At 42.6% G+C, this 13,199-nt stretch overlaps 1 protein-coding gene across 3 annotated transcripts in view; it reads left to right on the forward strand.

Annotated features, from left to right (window-relative positions):
• Positions 1-13,199, forward strand: part of sipa1l3 (signal-induced proliferation-associated 1 like 3) — a 77,196-nt gene that overhangs the window by 59,243 nt on the left and 4,754 nt on the right. For all 3 annotated transcript variants that reach the window (XM_022221081.2, XM_022221074.2, XM_051957950.1), the window contains 12 exons: positions 67-242; positions 3,439-3,690; positions 5,210-5,392; positions 5,878-6,002; positions 7,286-7,401; positions 7,494-7,933; positions 9,321-9,551; positions 9,859-10,021; positions 10,126-10,297; positions 10,567-10,716; positions 12,315-12,441; positions 12,828-12,909. In XM_022221081.2, the coding sequence (XP_022076773.2) occupies positions 67-242; positions 3,439-3,690; positions 5,210-5,392; positions 5,878-6,002; positions 7,286-7,401; positions 7,494-7,933; positions 9,321-9,551; positions 9,859-10,021; positions 10,126-10,297; positions 10,567-10,716; positions 12,315-12,441; positions 12,828-12,909 (2,217 nt within the window). The remainder of the gene's footprint in view (positions 1-66; positions 243-3,438; positions 3,691-5,209; positions 5,393-5,877; positions 6,003-7,285; positions 7,402-7,493; positions 7,934-9,320; positions 9,552-9,858; positions 10,022-10,125; positions 10,298-10,566; positions 10,717-12,314; positions 12,442-12,827; positions 12,910-13,199) is intronic.

Below are 13,199 nucleotides of genomic sequence, written 5' to 3' on the forward strand. Positions count from 1 at the left end.
CAGATCTCACACTGAAATACTTTGAAGATTTTTGGCTGTAATAACTGGCCTATTTTTTTCATGCAGGTGGAGGAGTATGGCTTTGCTTGGCAGGCGGGCCTGAGGCAGGGCAGCCGCTTAGTGGAAATCTGCAAGGTGGCCGCAGTGACGCTTACTCACGAGCAGATGATTGACCTGCTGAGGACGTCGGTCACGGTCAAAGTGGTCATCATTCCTCCGTACGAGGAGGGCGGACCTCGCAGGTGTGTTGCAGTCTGCGTGTTCTCTCCTTTGAAGCTAAACTAATGAGAGTGATTCATTTGTAAACAGCTGCCATGAATACAGATGTTGAGGCAGTGGGTGACGGCACGGGGGGGTGCTGAGCGCAAGTGGGCAGTAGTGGAAGGACCAGAGTGAGCTGGAATGAGAATAGGATGCTCTTCACTCAAACACACAAAAGCCTGGTTGAGATAGTGGCCAGACTCCAATGTTCTGAGAGGATTTTGTGTGGGAGTGTGTGAAAAGAGGAAGCAGGCGAGCAGAGAGAGAAAGAACGACGTGTGGATGAAGAGGAATCGGGCAAAATGAGGCATCGAGACAAAAAGAAAGGAGCATTTGTTTAAAGTGAATTAGCAAAATCTGCCGTTCTTTGTTTCTCTCGCTCCGTCTTATCTCGTCATCGCTTCTGTTGTCTTGCTTCCTCTCCTCCCACAATCTGTATCTTTTCCCTGCCGTCATCCTTTTCCATCCTTTCATCCGCACATAAGGCCTTGAGTGAGGCAGAATAACGAGGCCTTATGAGACGCTGATGTGGTGCTACAGGACGGTTACCGAGGTGAAGGAAATAACCACAGTGTGTCTGTGTTCCTGACAGAACCGGAGCCCCTGAATACAGTAATTGTGGCGGGCTGTGTGATCGCACAGTGGTTAGATTTCTTTAACGTTGCGAGCAGTTTAATTACACCAACTTAAATCCCTTTGACACACACACACACACACACACACACACACACACACACATACACTCTGCCGTGGCATTGGAACAGCTGATAATTAGAGTCTTGTATTTCACTCTTCCCCTCTCTCCCTCTCTTTCTGTTTCCCAATGTGTGCCAGGCAAGCAGATTGCATGAGATTAAGGCCTGGAATCTGCAGGAGGGGGGAGGAAAAATAAAAAGAAAAGCAGAAAAAAAAAAGACCACAAAATAAATAAATATATAAATGAAGGAGTGGAAGTGATTAATTAAAAATGCATGCCCTGTGCAAATGAAAAGGATGGAAAAGAAGGAGGGAGGGATCGAGCTGTAAAGAGAGGGAGAGGCAGGGTTGAGTGTATTGAGGCAGAGAAGCGTTCGGCGAGGAGGACGTGTCTCAACACCACCGAGAGTTTAGAGGAGTGGGTGGAAGAGAGAGCGAGAGGAAGAGAAAGAGACGCACGAAAGTTGGAGAGGGCTTTTTCTTTCGCCGTTGTGTCTCGGCTCTGAACTCGCAAAGATGGATGGGCAGAGCAGGGAGAAGGTGTGACTGATCGGTGGCGTGCTCGGGGAGCTCCAGCTGTGTCACCTCAGCCAGTGTGATGGGAGAAACACTGCATGTCGACAGATGTAGGCTCGGCTCTCTCTAAGGTTTGTACTCTCATCCTCTGTGTGCGTGTGCGAGGGCTGAGCGTGCGCTGCTGTTACGTAACCGTATTGATAGTGGTCGAGTTATTCCTTCATTGATTGAAATATCCTGAACACATGTGGCGCTCATGTATATTGATTACCTTTTTGAGCTGTAATACTTTTGTTGAATACATTGTCATTTGAAATGACAATGTGCTCAAGAATTCATTTTTTCCAAAGACGACGACGTTGATTTGTGGGTGTTGGTGTGTGCATCTGTGTTCTGTTTACGTCTCTCAAGCCAGGGCTGCGACTAACAATCGATTTCATTGACGACTGATCTGCTGAACATTTTCTAGGTTTAAAGATTAAATTATGAAGTAGTACTCCCAAAGCATGTAGTGTTATCTTCAAATGTCTCATTTTGTCCAACTGACGCCCCACAACTCAAAGATATTCAATTAACAGCAAATTTACACTTTTAAGGACCTGCAACAGTTTAGCTTTTGATTTGTTTGCAATGAGAAAATCTGCAACTCAAATACATCATTGATCATTTAGGCCAATTTGACGTAAAAATGCAAAAAATTACAGGTAATGGTGTCTAAAATATTAATAGAGGCTTGTCTCGTGTGAGTATACATACAATTCAAGACATCTGAAATTGCACTGTGGACTATGGACAATTGTAATGTACATTTTTAATAATTTTCTGACTTATTAAATGTTCAGATTTTTTTTAGTTAATGAAAATAGTTGTCACTTGCTTGAATGGGACACATCACATGATTTTTATCTCACATATTTCAATCTTCCCCTTTTTTGCTTTGCTTCTCTTCACATTTTATTTATCCTTCTCCTGCCTTCTTGCCTTTGACACCGCTTTTCCTCCTCATTTCATTTTCTCCCTTCATTTGTCTCATTTTACATGACTTTCGTTATGCATATTTGATACCTTCTGTAATGGGCTTTTGTGAATGAAATAATTATGACGTTTAAAAGATGCATCCTGGATATCAGGAGGATACTGAACAAAATGTAGTTGTGCTTGTGTCCTGAGTCGATAAATAAAGATGACCACCCCTCCAGCTGGGAGCGCCGTTAGTGAGTCCATAATTGATGAGAATAAATGCCAGCTTATCCTCATTTGAGGGCTGTTTCCTCCTCACATGATGTTTTAATTTTTTATTACAACAGCGAATCTGTGGTATTTTGATGTGAGAAGTAGTGGTTGGTTCTGTTTCTGAGTGGAGAAAAAAGTGTCTGATCTAAGCATGAATTTAATAGCCACTACTGCGACCTTGTGCACTGTTTCATACATATGTGCTGTATAAACCGAGACCTTGAATGAGGAGCTCTTTGATGAGATTAGAGAATATCTCAGACACACATGCACACATACACACACACTTGACCTCAGTCTCACAGCAGGCAAGATGGAGCCCTGATGTGCCAATAATCAGTTTCCTTTCCTCTCTTACTCCCTCCATCGGTGTCAGGGGAGCTCATTAGCGAGCTCTGTTACATGTCGGCCGTGTGTTTGAGCATCCACAAGCGTGTTATGTGAGGACAATAATGTGGAGGATTCTGAGAAAATTTATTGAGCGGTTTTCACACACTGAACTGAGCAGAAGGCGCAGCTCAGGTTCAGCTGCAGTTCAGCCTTCAAGGAGGAGGCTGCTGCTTCTTACCAGTCCTTCTCACTGAGCCCCAGCTGAGGATCAAAACGTGTGGATGGAGACTGCAATATGTGGGGTTTGGGAGCAGAGCAGCAGCATATAAGTGTCAAGCTTTTGATTCACTTGTTGTGCTGGAGGCTTTGCTCTCTTCTGAAACCTCCTCTGTGTCTCTTTAGGGGCTGCACAGAGGAGTACGAGATGAAGACCATGGAGCAGAAGCCAGAACCTGAGCCTCTGGCAGCAGGATACCGACCTTCCCCTCGCCAAATGTGGAGATGGGAAAGCTCGCCCATTCCTCCAGGGCTCCACAGCGCCCCCAACCCGCAGCGTTGGGCACCCATGGGCCCCCCACCTCCTCCACTGCCCCGCTCACACAAGGCCCTGATGCCGGTTCCCTACAGAGAGCCTCAGCACCTCAACTCCAAGAGGTGAGCCGCTGCCATGCTTTCATTCACCGTCACATTACGCTACAGATCGTGGCTGATACGGCTCTTTATATTGGTGACTACACAAGTATTATAGTTAGTGAAATAAAGGCAAAGGTAGTAAAAGCTAAAGGGCACTATGTATAAGCAAAATTTGCAACAGGCACCTTTCAGTATACCTTCATGATTTATCTTCATTAAGAATTAGACCCTAAATAAATACTCACTGTAGCAATGTAACATCAGTGAAAGTCACAAAGTCTTCCTGCATCTGGATTCCAAATTTCTTTATCACCCTCATATTTTAAATTGGTCTTGTGTCATTTTCCCACATAACTAACTCGCAAAAAGAGAAAAATGGGGCTGAAATTGTAGCTGTAGTAGTTTTAGGTCAGCTTACAGAAATGAAAAATTGGCATATTTCTTTGTTTGATGTGAAAAACTTTAACCACCACGTTGTGTTTTGTTGCAGCTTAGTTGAGCAATTTGTCAACTCTTTAGTAACTCATAATAGTCGTATATCGTATGCTTATATTACCTGGTAGAACAAACGGAAATGAATCAACGATTTATGATGAAGAAGTTTTCACATATGAGGAACTTGACTTTATGTTCTGGTGGATAACAGTTTAACATTTTTAAAGAAGGAATTAGAGAAAGCAGTTGTTGCAAGTCAATAGAATTTAAGTGTTACAAGTCAAACAAACAGCAAAATGTGTCAAAGCCAAGGGATTACAAGTTATCAAAATAATGAAAACATTTACCGTGTGCAGGAATGTGCAAATTATTAATGAGCAAAATTATGTATGGTGTAAACAACTGGAGATGTGCAAAAGATAATAATTCTATTTAAAAAGCTTTTTGTTGAGGTTAAACAAAACGTATACCATCTCCCAAACATGTCTTATTATGTAAAGTTAAACCACAAAATGAGACTTAAGTGTTATTATCAGAATAATATTAGATATTTAATGAGAATTCTGCTGTTTTCATCACATAAACAGCATAAATTGTGGCATTTAATCAACTGAAGATTTTCTAGAGATGGCTTCCCTGCATGCTGCATTCACCATCCTAAATAAATATTTGACACAGTAGCTTTGGGAAGGCAGATGTGCTTGAAGAAACATCCCCAGGCTAACCCACATATTATTCCTTCACTGTTTTTGCCTGCCAGACTTTAAATGAAAACAGCTAGAAAATTGAATTGTTTATTTGTTCTCCTTTATGTTACTTTTCTACATGAACAAGGCAGATTTTAGTTCAGTTCTCGCCACATAGTGTCAAAAATAACTCTGTCAGGGCTAAGTAGGTTGTAAGTGTTTACGGCAATGTTTTTGTCTCACACACACACTACTGGAGGCTTGTGTTGCACTGCTACCAAAGTAGAAAAATAAATAACAAGTGTGTTTCTTTCTTAATGTAGACTAATGTTTTGTGTGTTTTTGTAATGTCCTTCCTCGTATCACCTCTGTTTGGTCTGTTTGTTTTTCTCTTAACCATCAACTGCTGCCTCTTCCAGACCGGTGAGCTACCCAGAGAACCACTACAGTCTGTCCCCTGCAGGGGGCGAGAGAGTTCTGCCCTACAGAAACCCCTCTGCCAGCTTCTCCTCGCCCTCCTCAGGCCTGGTCGGTCTCTCCACAATGGGGCCGCCTGGAATCACACCAGGGCCCTTTGTACGCTACAAACCTTCACCCGACAGGTGTGTGTGTTTGTGGTCTTTTGTTCTCTGAGCTCTCCTCCATCACTGCTTAGATCTTGATTAAACATGTCCGATGTTACCCATAACAACTGCTCTGTGCGCTGGAGGCAGATTGCACTGGTTCATAGGAAAGGCTGAATAATGTAGCACGTCCATGTCTGCAGTAAGACGTGTACGAACACACTGACTTCCAGAGAAAGGATCTGTTGTGTGGGTGGCTCTTCCTCACAGTGTGGAGGTTGATAACATCTCACCCAACCAGAGAAACGTGTTTTATTCAACCGCCATCAGGATGCAAAACAGAGACTGAAAACCTCCTCCATTAGTCAGATCCAAACTGTGTATTTTTAGGGCTTGATTTTGGAATTTCACTCCGTGTCTGTTCTTTATCCTTGATCCTTTGGCCACATATTCTGGTTATTTTGCTGCATGAATGTATGAATGTGTTCATTAATCACACACCCATCCGTCTATGATCTGTACAGATATGGAACAGGACAGCGCCCCCTGCTGCCGTATGAACCCCACCTCAGTGTGGACGTCACCTCCAGTGGAGAGTCTTCCTCGGGCTTCACAAGCCAGGAAAGCACCATGGAGCGTGGCAAAACAGGTAGACCACCCTCAAAGAGTAAATGTTCACCATGGCACATTTGTTGTATCTCTTTAATGTAGCTATTATCAATGTTTTTACATTAACCCTCAGAACCCTAAGCAGTTTGTCTGTGGTTTTTCCTCTTGTCACATTTTTTCTAATTGTGGCCTCATTTTTCACTGCAATATTAAGACCTCTATGGAAACAGCACAGCTACGACTAGAAATGGAGAAGTCAAAAAATATACTATATTACTTACTTCTGTACATCTGGAATTACCATGTTGAACATTTTGAAGTGCACATGGGTTTTACACATACTGGAATAAAGTGGTTACTATAGATATTTCTGTACTTACATTTTTAATTCGTTTCCTGCTCTGTGTAATAGCAGCGTGTAGTTCAGCAGAGTTATATAGAAAAATCTCAGAATTTTTGCCACGTTGGTCAGATGTGCCTCTCTAATGGCGTTTCAGTGGCACCAAAAGACATGGAACTTTTTTTTTCATAGAATCTGGTTTGTGGAAATGGTTTATTTTTGTTCAGGATTATGTTGATTCTCTGCATAGAACTACACATCACAAATGATTAGTCATTGAAAGATGAAAATCTAACGGTTCCTTCAGTTTTTACAGTTTCTGGCTCTGATAAATGCATGTAATATTGGTGATTTTTATTTATGATAACATGCCTTTTATACCCATCGGCAGGCTTTAGGGTTCAGAAGAATAACAATGGATCACTTAACTGCTTGCATGTGAATATTCTCTGGAGCTTTACCCTCTTTAAAGCTAATTGTTTTGGTTTTTTAGCAGTAGTTACTCTTTTGATTCTGTCTTACGCCATCATTTTCAGAGCAAAACCAGTTAGCCAATAACTGGTGCACACAATGCAACATTTTGCTGCTAAAGCGACCGATCACTCCTTCATGAGTTCATGGAGAGTAAAATGAGCGAATTAATGTTTGATTTGTAGTTGGGCGCAGTGTTGTATCTGCAGGATGTGTAAAAACTATTTTTGGCCAACATATTCACCATATCAATTTAAAAGGTGATAATATGTTTCAAAAAACAGTTTACTGCTGATTGTAGGTTATTCTGACATCCCCATTTGGTTTCTATATTATAGAAACGGAGCGTGTGCATTGCTCAGTAGACCAGAGATATCTGAGTGTGATTTTGAACGATGGCGTGTGGGGGGAGGTCAGAGTTTAAATGTGCCATAAGTATATAATCCTCTTTGGCAACCATGGACATTCAGTGTAATTTCCGTTAATCCTGTCTGTGTGTGTTTTCTGTGTAGAACCCCTCTGGCATGTCCCGGCGTCGTCGTCTCGGGGACCAGGTGGTGGAGGGGGGCAGCGGAGAATAACCAGACAGGATGTCCCAGGGAAAGACTCTCCAAACAGACACTCGAAGGTCAAACTCGTCATCAGTCGGTCTTATTTGTTTCATTCTGTCACCTTCCCTGCTCCTCTGTCTGACTGTTGTCTGACTCGTGTCCTCTGCAGGGTGAGACTCAGTACTCCAGCCACTCCAGCAGTAACACTCTGTCCAGTAACGCCTCCAGCAGCCACAGCGACGAGCGCTGGTTCGACGGAGCAGCTGGAGGAGAGCGAGGAGGCGGAGGTTGCCTCGGTGACCCGGCCGATACTGACCCCGACCTCCTCAACAAGGGAGGGTCCAATGACAGCGGCATCGACGCCTCGACCCACTACAACAACACTCGCCACGGAAACATGTCTAACAGCCACAAACCAATGCACTGCTCTGCGACCTACAGCGGCATCCAGGAGCTGTCGGTGGGAAGGAACAGCGGTGGAGGAGAGGCGAGGAGACGAGAATCTTCACCCATCATACCAGCTGCATCCAATCAGAACAAAGGATACCGGACGAGGACATTCCCGCCTCCTGGCTCCAGTGCTGATAAGATGGATGCTTTCAAACCCAGGTACGACACCAACTCTCTGATTAGATGCATCTTTTATGGCACATTTTATGACGTGAACATTAACCTCAGTGAATGAGAGGGCAGATATAACTTAATAACATAAAATATGATGGCTTTTATTGTATAGAGTGACTGTTGCAGTTCTGTTCTGCTTAGCATTGTGGAAAATGTACGTACTTTGTAATAACTCAAGACTTTTTTAAACAGCCGTTTATGAACCACCACCAGATGAACTAAATGTTACCCGAAAATTTGCTTTTAAAGGGTTCGTGAAGGATTACAGCAGCCTAATCCTGGTGAAACATACAGATCATCACGTGATCTGCGCTCGTGCACTTGTTACTTCCACCCCCACGATATAAATGCAAAGAACACACAAACCTGCACAGCCTTCAAGCCGCTCTCTTCTGGATTAAAACAATCTGTATTTAAATCCTGAGTGTCGTAGACTCTAATGCTTGCAGTCTGTGCCTGAGATGTGTCAGGCCTTCAACACACAGCATTATATTGACATAAAATTTGAACTTTAAGCTTTAAAAAGCTTCATCATCATGATAGTGTACAGTCTAGCATTATAAGGTTTGTTGGTGTTCTCAATATATCATACTATGACACTCACTGAGAGATATGTAAGCCAAGTGTACAAATTTAAAGTTTTGGTTTATTTTGCGGTGAAAACAATTGGTTGGTGGATAAAAAATTTCAGATGCTGCCTTTGTAGCACCCTGCATAGTGAGGTAGCTTATTAAGATGATAAATAGTAGCAATGGGTAACTCTTCTGTTGTTTACCTTTCTGACCAATAGTGTTTCATTAGCACTCAGTAATAAAGTATCTGCCTTTTAAATGGTGTTGGAAACTCAACGGCACAACCTGGATATGAATTTTTTATAGTCTTTGTTTTCATCACCTGATCAGTAAACAGGAGAAGGAAACTTATGTAATCAGAACTATTAAACTCATGCGAAGGGAGCACTTGCAGTAAACATGACCAAAACTGACATCACCTCATGTAAAACAAATAAAAACTACATTTTCAGTGGAGTTTTTTCTGTTATCGAATAAATTATGTTACATGATTATGAATTGTTATTTTCTCAAAAAGCATTGCAAGCCAATAGGTGTTTTTTGAGACTTGAAATATTTGAATAATCCCGCAAGGGGACATATATTTAAACAAAATATGGTAAAATGCAGTATTTGTGCACAGACACATGCATTTAGAAGTCATTCTGTTAGAAAAAGTGATATTCTCTGCATGTTCCTTACTGTGATCTAAATGTCCTGTTTCTTTGATTAAATTAATGTACCACGCATCATGCAGGTTATCTCTGGTATTAAGGTGATATTGTTTCATTTAATGTACACATATATGTCCATCCCTCAAGGGCCTACACACCACAGGGTTACAAGACTCCAACAGCAGAAAAGGCGCGACCTGTCCGAGCCGCTACCACAACGCCAACTTCAGCTCAGTTAAGCTCCACCCCTCTGTCAAGCTCCGCCCCAAAGGCCTTATATGGAAAGAGCCGACAAACTGCCTGGCAGAGAGAAGAAACCTGCCCGTCACCTTCAAACACAACAACAGCATCCAACTCTGACAGCACCAACAGCAAGAAGTAAGAGACCATGACGAAGTGGGGATTGATTTGTTTATTCTGTGACCTCTTGTTGACGTCATAGCCCAGAGTCTGGAAACAGTCTTACAAAACACGATCCTTGGGCCATTTCAGTTATAGATTAATAATAATTCTAAATATTGAACAGGTTCAAAGGCATAAAGAGACGAGCTGGTAGAATACTGACCTGTAAATCAGCTGGATGTGTTAATTGTTTGGGTTGCTGTGTTAAGATGTAGGAAGAAGTCATAAATTAAGGAGAACAAAATTTACTTTGTGTTTTGATGCCCATATCTTGTGTTACCAGGCAGGTGGATACAAATTCAAAGAACGTGTTTGGACAGCCTCGTCTCCGAGCATCACTGAGGGACCTGCGATCTCCACGACGAACGTACAAGAGCACCATCGAAGACGACCTGAAGAAACTGATCATCATGGACAACCCAGGAGAGACGCCACAAAGAGATCCAGTAAGGAACAAACTCGCAGATCGTTAAATGAGGCTTCAGTCAATAGTTTTCTTCTCGAGAAGTTCCACACACAGCTCTGACCTCTGTGACTTTCCTCCCTGCAGTCTCCTAGACGGACATTGCAGCGCACCTTTTCAGATGAATCCCTGTGCAGCGGCCGCAGAGACTCCAGCTTTGCCAACTCGGAGAGCCAGACCACCCCCACAGACATGCTGTTCACCTGCACGCTGCCCACTCGCAGACACATCTCCTCCAACCACATGCAGGGCAAGAAGGGTGAGTGTCTAAGCTGCAGCTGCTCTCCTTTCATTTTCAGGCAGGTTGACAAAACTTAGGAAAGTCATGTTGAATGTTGACTGCCGTGTTGATTGTATTCACTGCCAAGATTCATTCTTTCAAGCAGCTCAGAGTGGTTAAAGTAATCCTGTTATAATTTTTAGGTTCAAATAATAAGCTGCATTCACTTCTGCAACTTCTGAAAGTACATGGAGGTTCTGAAATCGCACACAGGTCTATTTATTTATTACTCTTCTTCTGTCCCTTAGTGCCTCTGTCTGCATCAGAGCTGTCTCTTACAGAAGTGAGAGACAAAGTTCCCCCTCTGAGGAGGCTCGATCCCGGCCTGATGCCCCTCCCTGACACCGCCTGTGGACTGGAGTGGTCCAGCCTGGTCAACGCTGCTAAAGCCTACGAAGGTGAGGATCGAAGCACCCTGTCGGTTTGTTGTTTTCTGTGACAAGTTCTGGGTTGTACTGCGAAGCAAGATTAGTGGATTATGGAGGTAAGACGATCTTAAAGTCAGAGTTTTTTGGTGTCACGAATGAGGTTCTCTTTTTACCTGGCTAGATCACCATGGTAACTGAGCAGATTTGGTTCAGGTTTTCGGATTTATATCAGCTTCATAAAGCGTCTTCTTTTCACCAGTTCATTTCTCTAGGATACAGAATACACAATATCTGTTAAGCTGTGCATTAGGAATCCTTCTGAATGAAGCCGTGTAGTTACAGTAGCACAACTATACGTCTTGAAAGAAACAAGAACCCTGAAATAAATCACACTAAAGTTTAAATAAATTAAATACAGACATTAGCATAATTAGATTTAAAGAACACAACAATCAATAAAATACTTATTGCACATAGTGAGAGCTACAGGAACCTACATGGATTTAGTTGTTGATGCAGAAATTTACAAATGTGTTGGAGCATAATTTCCTGCTGAGTCCGTTTTACACTGCTGGTGTTGCAGCTAACTTACAGTGAACATTCAATCAATAGCATTAATTTTCACAAATCTTCCATTATGGGACAATGTCAGACTTCAATGCATTTATTTGATATACCGAAATAGATGAAGTTTAAAGGTTAACAGCCTTAATGTGAAGCTGTCATGTAAGAAAAAAGCATCTGTGTTGAGAGTGTGCTGAGTGGTAAAACAAAACATATCTTTAATAATTACCAGTATTTCCCTCATGCATCACTTGCAGTAGCTAGGCTTTTTTACCATAATGCATTCTTGTATTCTTTGTAGCTCTCCAATATAACAACCTGTCGACTGAAGTAGGCACATGATTAGTCTGTTTAGTGCAGGAAAAGAGTCAGATCTTCTTCTTCGACGTGTTAAAAGTTGATAATCCATCATCTCTGACTGGGGTTATAGGTTTTGTGGAGTTGGCTTATGCAAAGAAAGCCTGGCTATGTCAAACTTGCTTTATGTCCAGCTCTCAGGTTTAAATTTATTATGTTCAAATTTGCATAAAATCGTGCAAACAATTACATGTCCACATACAGAGACATTTCCTTACGCTGCCACCGTATCGTGTTTATTTATAGACCTGGTCATTTTTATGATAAGCAAATCAAACTGATGGTGTAATGGTGCTGCTGTAATGACGATTTTGCAAGATTTCATCGTGTGATTTATGTGTGTAAAATCCTAAACCCCTGGTGGATTTGAGACACATTGTTTGGGGTTGATCGGTTTCACCACAACTCGGTTCTCATCTGTCACACGACACTCCTGGGAGAGGACGTGGGATCTGGGTGTTCATCATCATCTCTGCTTCCCAGCCCCTGTTTCTTTTCTGGGTCTCTGCTGTCCCTCGTGTCCTCTGCTTCCGCAAAGCTCGACTCAAACCACACAAACACGCTGGACTCGATCCAGCACCTGATCCATGACCTTAACCTGCTGCTATCTGTGCAGAGTGACTGTGTCAAGTATCCTGAGGGACACGAGAGTCAAAAGGCTCATTCAGGGAGCTTTTTGAATATGCATTTCTCTTTGTCTGTGGCAGCACAAAGAGCAGTTTCCCTCTTCTCGCTGACGGAGCCGCAGGTTGGAGGTCCGGACATGAGACCAGTCATCAGTCCAGTCCAGTTTCAGACTCCTCAGACGCCGCGGACCACACCCACCTTCAGCGGGTAGGTCAACCTCACCGATGCATCACTAAAACAAACTGTATTTGATGTAGAATAATGCAGAGAAATAAATCAATATTCATGTTTGTTTTGTCCTGTTGTAAACTTTGTCACTGCTGCCCCCTTGTGGTACTTCACTTACCTGTCAGAATCTGAACCGACTCCCCAGGTTGTTTACTTCTCTGTGTGTTCACTCTGGATTAAACCGTTTGTCGTCTGTGTTGCTGGAATGGCTGGGAAGAGCTTTTTAATGAATGTTCGAAATACCAGTAAAACCAGTCTTCCCTGTCTGTGTGTAACCTGTGCAGCAGCGGTTATTTGTGGTTTTTCAGAGTGTTGTAATAATTGTTGGCTCTATGCAAAGTAATGTGTGCTGTGTGTGTTTCCAGAGACGAGGTGCCCAACGATTTGTCTGGTCGACTCTACCACCTGGAAGTGATGTTAAAACAGCTCAACAATGATCTGGAGAGAGTGAGAAACTTCTTCTTTGATTGAACATTAACGATTTTAACACTTTTTTACCGAAGACACCTTTTGTCACTGTGTCATTCTGTAATAAACGAATGTTACACTGCTGAGCGTGTTCAGATTCCTCAACAAATACTAATCTATTTTCTAGTTGATTCCGATGTTGCTGTAAGTTAGCCCTCTGCACCCCAGGCAGTTTGGGGCATTTTTGCTTATATTTTACTGCAGTAGAAAATCCTGCACCTCTGTGGAGGCAGCACAACCAGAGCCATAAATCATAAGAAAAAGGAAAG

The sequence above is a fragment of the Acanthochromis polyacanthus genome, chromosome 13 (genome assembly GCF_021347895.1).
Source record: "Acanthochromis polyacanthus isolate Apoly-LR-REF ecotype Palm Island chromosome 13, KAUST_Apoly_ChrSc, whole genome shotgun sequence".
Lineage (NCBI taxonomy): Eukaryota > Metazoa > Chordata > Actinopteri > Pomacentridae > Acanthochromis > Acanthochromis polyacanthus.